Consider the following 10,000-nt stretch of genomic DNA (forward strand, 5'->3'; position numbering starts at 1 on the left):
AACGCGCGGAGAGCACTTAGAGGAGAAAGAGAGGAGAGAGAGAGAGAGAGCCGCGCGAGAGCGCGAGCGAGCGAGCGTAGCGCGCGCCCGCACGCGAGAAATAGGAGAACGCAGCGCGAGGCGCGAGAGCGCGGAAGCGAGAGAGCGCGAGCGCGAAGGCAAGAGGCATAGAGAAGGCAAAGAGCTAGAGCTAGAGCAAGCGCGGAACAAGCAGCTATGATAAAGCGAAGGCCAGAGCTAGAGCAGCGACTAAGGGACATGCAGCATAGAGACGGAGACGGAAGAGCACGCTAGAGAAAGCGACGTGCGAAGAGAATAGCGAAAAGAGAAGGACCAGCGAAGGACCGAGCTGGCGACAGAGTCAGGAAAGAGCTAGAGACGGAGCCGGAAAGAGATAGACGCAAGCGAAGAAAGACGAGGACCGAGACAGCGAGACGGCTCAAGAGCAAGACGACGAAGGAAAGAGAAAGCGCGCAGGCACGCGAAAGGCGAAGCACGGCCAGAGAAAGAGCACTAGACGAAAGGAAAAGGAAAGAGAACGAGACCTCTGACGACGGGAAACGGAACGAGACTACGGAAGCGGCCAGGCAGAGAACTAGACGACGGACACGGCAAGAGAATCGAAGCGGGAAACGGAACGAGCAAGAGAACTCGCGCCGGCTACAGGACAGTAGAACGAGAACTAGAAGACAGGCAGGACAGAGAAAGAGAAACGCAGCAGGCCACCGGACGAGACAGTGAGCGACACAGAGAAGGGAGAGCCCCAGAGACGGACAGAGCAAAGGGAGGAACCGCTACGGCACAGCGCCCGGAGCGAGCCCCCGAGACCGGCCGCTGACATGGCGGCGCCCCGCGACTGGCTCGCCCTTTCCTCTCCCCCTCTCCTTCCCTCTCCCTTTCTCTCCCCCTCTCCTTCCCTCTCCCTTTCTCTCCCCCTCTCCTTTCCTCTCCCGTGCTATCCCCCTTCATTCCCTCTCCCTTTTTTCTCCCCTTACTTCCCTTCCCTTTCTCTCCCCCTCTCCCTTTCTCTCCCTCTCCTTCCATCTCCTCTGTTCTTCCCCCCTCTCTTCCTTATCCCTTTCTTCTCCCCTCTCTCTTTCCCTCTCCTTTCTTCTCCCCCGCTTCCCTTTCTCTCCCCCTCTCATTCCTCTCTCCTTTCTCTCCCCCCCCACCCCCCCCCCCCCCCCCCCCCCCCCCCCCCCCCGCCCCCCCCCCCCCCCCCTCCCCCCCCCCCCCCCCCCCCCCCCCCACCCCCCCCCCCCCCCCCTCCCCCCCCCCCCCCTCCCCCCCCCCCCCCCCCCCCCCCCCCCCTCTCTCTCTCTCTCTCTCTCTCTCTCTCTCTCTCTCTCTCTCTCTCTCTCTCTCTCTCTCTCTCTCTCTCTCTCTCTCTCCCCTCTCTCTCCATGCAGTTGTGCATGCACACGTATATGCACAAACCTGCAATGTGCTCACACTCAATTTACAATGTGTACGATTGTGAGCATGTATGCATGTTTGTGCATGTGTGTGTTTACAAGACACACACACACACACACACACACACTCACACACTCACACACTCACACACACACACACACACTCACACACACACACACACACACACACACACACACACACACACACACACACACACACACACACACACACACTCACACTCACACTCACACTCACACTCACACTCACACTCACACTCACACACACATACACACACACATACACACACATATACACACACACGCACAGGCACAGGCACAGGCACACGTACATGCACACGCACACACATACACACATATAGCCAAATATTTAATCTTGCACATATTTAGAAAGAAATTTTTTGAGGCTATTGATAGATATGATTATAAGAAATGGAACTAGAGGAAGCCTTTACCTGTCCTAGGATAGACAGTTGAACATTTATCTAGTGCATAATCAGGTTTTTTCAAGTATACATAATGAGATAGAGATTATATAAATGCCCTGTTCTTTCTTTTTCTTTCTTTCTCTAACCCCCCTCTCCATTTCTTGACTTGATCATAAATTCCCCTACTTCATTCTAAAACCTGTATTACTTTTTGTTTTGCTTCCAGTTTTATTTTGTTTATTGAAATGTTTTCTTATGATGACTATAATTCATTGATCTGTTGTAACTTGATGAATACTTAATGTTTTCAGTTTTGAATAAAAAGGTATACTTATTAATTTTGTAAGTTATCAGCATTGCAAAAAAAAAAGAAATTCAGTGTGTGCAGGTTGACATAAATTCAATTGATAATATTGCATTTAAAATATAAATTGATGTGTCAGTGAGTGAGTTGAGACTGATATTTGAACTGACTCAGCCTTCTAGGAGGAGAGTGGAAGCAGATGCTGAACCTCAGCCTTGTAGTGTGGGGGTCTGTGCGGCTCTCTCAGGTTTGGTGTGTTAGTCTCGTGTAATCGTAGGTGCTGTCACTGGCATCTCCCAATTGAAGGCCATTCTCCAAGATGCTAATACCCAACAAGCCCTCTTAGCATCTGTCTGAAACAATTATTGGAATAACTTATTGGACCACACTAACTAAACTACTAGCTTGTACTAAGAATATACCTGTGGCCTTAATCCAAAGGTTTTCATACCTTGATGTTGGAAGACTTATCACTGTACTGTTATATGTTCAGGACTAGTACATCAGTCCAGAATCTTGTCCAACAGTTGTATAAGTTCATACTGTATAAAGTAAATTTCAACTTTTGCTTAAAAAAATGTGTTATGTCTTGCAGAATCCAGATCCTAGGAAAATGCAGATCATGTTGACTGGTTTCCTGAATGGTAAGAATGCCAGAATCTTTATGGGAGAACTATGGGACCTCCTGATCTCTGCCCAAGCAAGTCCATCAGGTATACCCAAACAGTTCCTAGATCAGAAGAAAGAAGAACTGAAAAAGAAAATGGTGAGTTAGCTTTGTATTGGTTTCTGGCTAGAATAAACACTAAGAGTCCAGCAATTTATTTTGTTCTTGTATTATATTGATTTGATGTTTGACATGCAAATTTTATGGTAGTGTTAAAAACATACTGAACTAGTGAACCTTTTATTTGTTTTATGAAGGAGGAAGAAGAGAGGCTACAAAAAATACAAGAGGCAAGACGAGAAAGAGATAAGGAAAAGGAAAAAGATAAAGAGAGGGACCGAGATCGTGATAAAGACAGAGAGAAGGATCGCAGAGACAGGTATTATTCTTAGTGTTTCTTTTAAAATATTTCCTTTTTTATGGATATTTATCCTTTATTGGTATCTTAAAATAGTATATCGACTTTACTTCTGTGCTTCATTTCATTAATGATTCTTTTTAAATGTCACGGAAACAGGAGAAGTCGTAGCAGAGACAGATCGTCACGTGGGTCACGAAGGGACAGGTCACGTTCTCCTCGTTCAAAGGATGACAAGAAGGATTCCAAAAAGGAGTCTTCAAGGTATGGAGAATAAACTAAATTTCTTGTTCTTTTTTCTAGATTCATATATATATATATATATATATATTATATAATTTATATATATATATATAAATGATCGCTCTAATGGCTGCTTCTGTGTGATTTTTATTGATTTTTTTTTTTTTTTTTTTTTTTTTTTTTTTTAACTGCTTAATTTGAAATATCTTGCTACTATGTTGGAAAATCCTGTCAGTGATTTTTAAAAATCTTAATCATAGACAATGGATAGGCATAGAGTGAGCTTTGAGTGAAATTCTATTGATTTTTTAACAGGTGGGACAAGAAGGATGAATCAAGTAAGAATAAAGAAGAAAAGAAAGAAACTAATGGTGATGTTTCAGCCAAGGAAAAGTCTGCAGCTACAAAATCCCCGAAACAGGACCCTTCTTCGCCTAAGCAGGAAGCTACAGTCAAACAAGAAAAGCCAGAGATTTCTCCAAAGAAAGAGCGTAGTGAGAGGGACAGAGACAGAGGGGAAAGAGGACACTCAAGAGACAGAAAAAGTAGAAGGTTAGTAGATTCATGAAGTTTTATGCAGACTTTAAAAAATAGGATTGATACTAGATTAGGGTTTGAGTCTTTATATATGAATTTATGAAGTAATTTCCTTTTTACCATAAATGTGTAAATGTAAAACTTCCTCAGATCAAGAGGAAGATCACCAAAGAAAGAGGAAGACAGGAGGCGCAGAGGCTCTTCGAGAAAGCGTTCTCCTAGTCCTCGCAAGCACTCACCCCTTGTGCGCAAACGATCACCCAGCCCTCGCAAACGATCGGCTAGTCCACGCAAGAGATCACCTAGTCCAAGGAAAAGGTCAGCCAGTCCTCGCAAGAGATCTCCTAGTATCCGAAAGCGTTCAGTTAGTCCACACAAAAGGTCGTCATCTCCTAGGCCCAAGATACGGAGGAGAACACGCTCTCCAAGCTCAAATTCAGAGTCTTCCAGGTAATACATGGAGATTACATAAATGTATTTCATTCTTGGCATCATTACTATCATGTATCGTTTTCTTTTAAGGAAGGAGTGAAATATCTGTTAAATAAGACATTTTTATATCAAGAATCTTCCATTAATACATTCACATTGTGCAACAGTTCTCGATCACGCAGTCGCTCTGCTCCAAGAAACAAGGAAGATGATTTTGAGATACATCGCAAAGAAGACTCGGTTCTCAAAAAGCGACAGTACAGGTCAAATCGAGACCCGTCAAGTTCAGAAGATGAGGTAAGTGTCTTCATTAATGGTTGTGGTAATGGAATTTATAATACAAATAAATGATTCTGTATCATACTAATTTAAAAGTTAATTCAGGCTATGGAATAATGACACCATACTTTCTGTGTAAAGGGACAAGCCCGTAACTTTACTGGTGACCATAGAGGGGCCGGGTCTCCACGGCGTAGGTCACCCCCACGTTATAAGAGGTCTCCCTCACCACCCAGACGGGGAAGAAGATCACCCTCTCCTAGATATCGTCGCAGGTATGTTTTCCAGATGATACAAATACCTTTTTACTGTACTTTTGCAGTACAAGACCTAGAGGCAGTCTGAGCATTAAGATTAGCTGAGATTGATTCAAGATATCATTTCTTTGAAAGTAGATAGAAAAAGTAGATGGAACTTGCAGCACACTCTTGCACATCACCACGCGCATGGCCGCACATGGCAGATCAAGTGGTTTGTTATAATGCCTATACACGTGACCTGGCAGTAACAGGTTAAAACAGTATATCTTTTTGCTTTTGTTTTGGTTAAAAATTGTATTTGCTTCCATCACCAAGGTCACCCAGTCCCCGTCGACATTCCCCAAGCCCAAGATTTCATAGGAGGTCCCCTAGTCCTCGTGGTAGGAGGTCTGTGAGTCCAAAGGGCAGCCCAAGAATGCGGAGGTCACCAAGTCCCAGAGGCAGAATGTCACCAAACATGAGAAGAGGCAGATCACCAAGCCCTCGGAACAGAAGGTCTCCAAGTCCTAGAGGTCGAAGATCCATTACTCCACGAGGGAGGAGATCGTCCAGCATTAGGGGAAGAAGATCAGTCAGCCCAAGAGGAAGACGTTCGCCTAGTCCAAGAGGGAGGCGGTCATCCAGTCCACGTAGACGGCCTATGTCTCCTCCTCAGAGGTAGGTAGTATGAATGCAATTAATATTATTGAGAAATATGCATCACAATTGCAGTTGGTAAATATCTTGTATTTTACTATTTTGTTTATTTTATCTCATGATAACAGTAATTTACAATTGAAGTTCTAACAGCAGATATCGCCGAACACACTCGCGATCACCAGTCCGTAAGAAGCATGGCAGCGCATCTCACTCTCCTCGTAGGGGTGGCCCTCCTCCCCCAGCAGCTGCAGACAAAAAACACAATATAAGCAATGCTAGTCGACTGATGCAGCTTGCCAATTACTCAGCAGACACAATCAAGGAAGTCCAATATAAGCTTACAAAGAAGTGAGTAGAGTGGTGAAACTCAACTTTCATCTTTTTTTCTCCTTTACTTTTTTATTGTTTTCTGTTTTACACTGAATGTTTTGTGTTTTGGATATCCTCATGACCAAAGCAAATAATTTAATATGATTACAGGAATGAGAATAATCATCCTGCTTCTGGCTCTGACGAATCTGATAGTGACGACGGCAGAATGTCCCGTAGAGTTCCGAAGAGGAGATCGCGATCTGCATCGGTTTCTCAGTCTCCACGGCAGAGGAGGAGAATGGACTCAGGATCAGTAGATGGATCAGAGGAGGAGGAAGAGGATGAGGGATCTTCAAGCAGAGAATCATCTCCTGTTGAAAAGAAAAAGAAGAAGAAGAAGAAGAAGCACAAGAAGAAGGATAGCAGTAGTGAATCTGAGGTTAGTTTAGCTGAGTGGATGGTGTGAAAAATAATTTAGTTTGTCTTATATGTATAGAGTTTTTAAGTATTTAAGAGTTTTTGCTTTGGAATGCTGTAACATTTCACAGCTGTTTTTTACGGTCTGTTAATTTGTATTTGTATTTTTTTTTTTTTTTTTTTTTTTTTCTAGGGATCTGAAACTGAAGAAAAGAAGAAAAAGAAGAAGGAAAAGAAGAAGAAACACAAGAAACATAAGAAGCAGAAGAAGCATAAAAAACACAGACATGAGGTAAGTTGTCAGTCAGACCAAGATTTTATACAAGTTGACAGTGACCTTTAGAGTTGTTGGAAGTCACCAAAATACGGAGGTGGGGAAAAATGATTTACCAGTATTGTGGAAATATCGCCTTAGAAGCTGCTTTCAGGTGAGAGACAAAGGACTTGGGGGAAATGTTTAAGAGAGAAATTCATTATCTTAGAAGCATGTTTCAAGGCCAGCTATCACAAAAACATGTTTTGAATATTCTTAAGCTCAGAAGCATGTTCAAATTTTGAATCATATAGCGGTTTCTCAAACTGAGTGAAGCTTATGGTATAAAAGTCACATTTTAGGTATCACTTTTGTTATAATCTTGGCTTTTAACACCATAGTCATTAACCTTGCATCACTTTAATTAAAGGGTTGGTGGTAAGAAAAATAAAAACACAATTTTCCCCCTTGTCAGGAGTCAGAGAGTGAATCAGGAGAGAGCATGGGAGGGGAAGAGTTGGAACGTAAGCTTCGAGAGAAGGCCCTCCTTTCCATGAAGCGTCAAGAGAGATCATCTGCTGCTTCAGAGTCAGAGTAGAAATAAAGTAGATTTTGTACTCCCAGATTTGCAGTGTGTATGGCCATACAGTGTTAAGCAGCAGTGGTGTTGTCTGTTCAGAACTCCTGAGTGTGTATGCAAAAGAGGAATGTGTATGGTCATGCAATGCCAAGCAGCTTTTGTGTTGTCATGTACATAACTGTGTGTCTGAAGAATTATTACAGATTAATGTATGATGCATAGAAATGCAAGTATTCTTATGTTGTAAATGAAACTGGTAAAGTACTTAGTACTTATTTGCTGCATAAAGAAATATAAGTTTTGTGATTTTACACTTTGGTATACAAGAATATCAGTGAAAGGCCAAACATTGTATACAAATTTATTCTTTTTCTAATTGGAGTCAAGCGTTTGATAGAGTGTAAGGAATAAGTAAATATTGACCTCATGTATGTAAAGTGCTGTATATGGATATTATTGTACTGCAGTTTCTACTGTAATGTTTACTTTCATAAAACGAATTATTGCTGAAAGAAATTATGAAAGTGAAAAAAAAATCCATTTCAGCAAAAGAAACACATTGAAATGTAAGTGTAATTAGGAAATGTTAAAAAAGTGTGAACTGATTATATGGTCAAGTTAGTGGAAAGTTCTCATTTGTAATGCTGTGTACAGTAAACTTATGAAAATGTGTTTTATTGTCAACTGTAATGCAGTATTATTATAAAGGTTTCAACCCCTGTAATTCACTTTGACCTCAAATTTTGTAGGTCTTTATTTTTATTGTTATGCAAGTACAAGAGAAATGTAATTAATTCATTTTTAGTTATTGACTGCATTTGTAAACCATATGCAAACCGTATGAGGTGTTTGAGTTAGGTGTAAAAAATATGGTATGGAAAATAAAGATTTTTTTAATAGTAATATGTTTTTACATATACCAGAGCTGGGATTCTAGTGTGAGGGATACTAGAATGGTTAGAGGTTGAAACAAACAAATGTGCCAAAGACATAGGTCAATTAGCACTATGGTAAAGTATTGTGATGAAAAGGTTCAAAATTAATTAATGATTAGGATAAGTGGAAAGAAGGGGATGAAGAGAAGGAAAAGGAAAGGCAGAGAAGAAAAAGCCTTCACCAACTAATTTTGCATGGTCAAGGTCCAAGGCAGGGGTGATCCCCAACAATCCCTTCTGTCTCCATCTCCAAAACCCACACTTAAGAAGGATACTAGAAAGGATTTGGTTAACCATGCCTACATTTACAAGGTGTAGGAATAGTACAGCAGCCACAAAACCTATTAACTTGGATCAATATACCAGCAGATTCTCCATGCCTGCATTTGACTGAAATCACCAGGGAAGGGAACACATGCTCAATGACAGTACCTGCCCAGTCTCAGTCCATGTGGACAGGCCTTTACAAAACTTTTTAAAGGCCTGTCCACACGAGTGGGCATGATCAATGGGCACATTAGCGAGAAAGAGGAAACTGTTTACCGAGTAGTTTGTATGCTTGTGTGGACAGGCTTTAACCCAATGCCGCTGGGGAAAATGAACGAAAAATGGGGAAAAATGCTGTGCTCATTTTTTTTTTTTTTTTTTTTTTTTGTGAAATGTCTGCCCATAGATGGCTCTGCTAGTACTTGGCAACAAAGGAATCAATTAGTAGACCTTGCAACCATACCTGATTTGAATTGGCGGGAAAAATGTATTTTTTACTAATGCTTTGAATATCGGTGTTATTTTTATTTTAAACATAATAAATGTTAAAAAACATAATAGTAACAGCAAAATAAGACAATGTAAAATATTTCGTAAATCAAAGGGTAAACGGGCGAGACAGGCATTACTTGTAACTGGCTCATTGGCGACTGTTTTTACACAGATGGCTACAATTATACTATCAAACAAGTACTCACAGTGGGCATAGCACGTATCTACACGTCGTACCCGTTGGGAAAGGGTTAAGGGCTTTACCCCCTGTGAACACATCACTATACTGTATTTACTGGGTAAAGCCTGTGATAACATCCACAAGGCCAAGTATATGTGCAACTAAATGTGACTATCACTAATAGATAGTGATGATATACAGCCATTGCCAGGAGTCTTCACTACAAGTGCCTAATGATGGGCAAAAACCTTGTGCTTGCCTGCAGTGCATTACTGTGTAAACATGACATTAAAACAAGTTCTAAAATATTAACAGAGCATCAGGACAATTTACCACCTGATGGAATTCAACAAAGCTGATAATTTGAGTACCAAGGTATCAAATTATATTTTTACAAACAAAACATTAGAAAACCTTTGTTGCCATGACATATTGGCTAAAAGTAGAACAGATGTCTTCACTTGGCAAATAATATTTTCTACATAGCAACATCAGATTAATAATTGCAAAGTAGCAAAATACTGAAACATGACTTGCAACATTTGAGCTGGATTGTTGCTATAGTGGAACTTTGTGAAGGCGGTGATTGCCTCAAAATTTAGTTGAATTAATTAATTTCATAAATTCAGGAAATTTTTATATATGCATTCTGATTTATTAAGATGCATTAGGTTTACAGAATAAGAATTATATTCATGTACTTGCATCAAAAAGGTCAGGCCCAAAATCAAACTTCATACAAGCCATTAGTGTTATGGTCTACAGTTTACAGACAAGTTTCATATTTTTCAATGTGGTTCAATTTCCAGCCTCAAAAATATGAAGGGGATAAATAAAAAAGGATAAAGAAACTATAGATCAGATTTTTACAAAAGTTTATCAACAATATCTATAAAATCCAGTGATTTTTGGTATCATTCAAGCGGCTGTTTGTGCTCAATGAAACACTGAACAACTTTTATCCTTTCCCTATAACATTGTTA

At 40.9% G+C, this 10,000-nt stretch overlaps 2 protein-coding genes across 5 annotated transcripts in view; one reads left to right on the plus strand and one right to left on the minus strand.

Moving 5' to 3' along the window:
* Positions 1-1,442: 1,442 nt before the first annotated feature.
* On the plus strand, positions 1,443-8,045 carry LOC125044808 (serine/arginine repetitive matrix protein 1-like). The gene is made up of 15 exons (XM_047641769.1): positions 1,443-1,476; positions 2,305-2,412; positions 2,607-2,716; positions 2,761-2,931; positions 3,150-3,211; positions 3,350-3,454; positions 3,749-3,985; positions 4,121-4,420; positions 4,570-4,699; positions 4,823-4,956; positions 5,257-5,598; positions 5,734-5,928; positions 6,061-6,331; positions 6,503-6,601; positions 7,038-8,045. Exons 1-15 carry the CDS (start codon positions 1,443-1,445, stop codon positions 7,158-7,160), a joined length of 2,421 nt encoding a protein of 806 aa, XP_047497725.1. The 3' UTR covers positions 7,161-8,045.
* A 1,830-nt stretch (positions 8,046-9,875) lies between these two features.
* Positions 9,876-10,000, minus strand: part of LOC125044792 (mesencephalic astrocyte-derived neurotrophic factor homolog) — an 8,029-nt gene continuing 7,904 nt past the window's right edge. For all 4 annotated transcript variants that reach the window (XM_047641749.1, XM_047641750.1, XM_047641747.1 and 1 more), the window contains exon 5: positions 9,876-10,000. This exon is cut by the window's right edge and continues 664 nt beyond it. The gene's annotated coding sequence lies outside the window, so the exon portion shown is untranslated.

The sequence above is a fragment of the Penaeus chinensis genome, chromosome 36 (assembly GCF_019202785.1).
Source record: "Penaeus chinensis breed Huanghai No. 1 chromosome 36, ASM1920278v2, whole genome shotgun sequence".
Taxonomy (NCBI): Eukaryota; Metazoa; Arthropoda; class Malacostraca; order Decapoda; family Penaeidae; genus Penaeus; species Penaeus chinensis.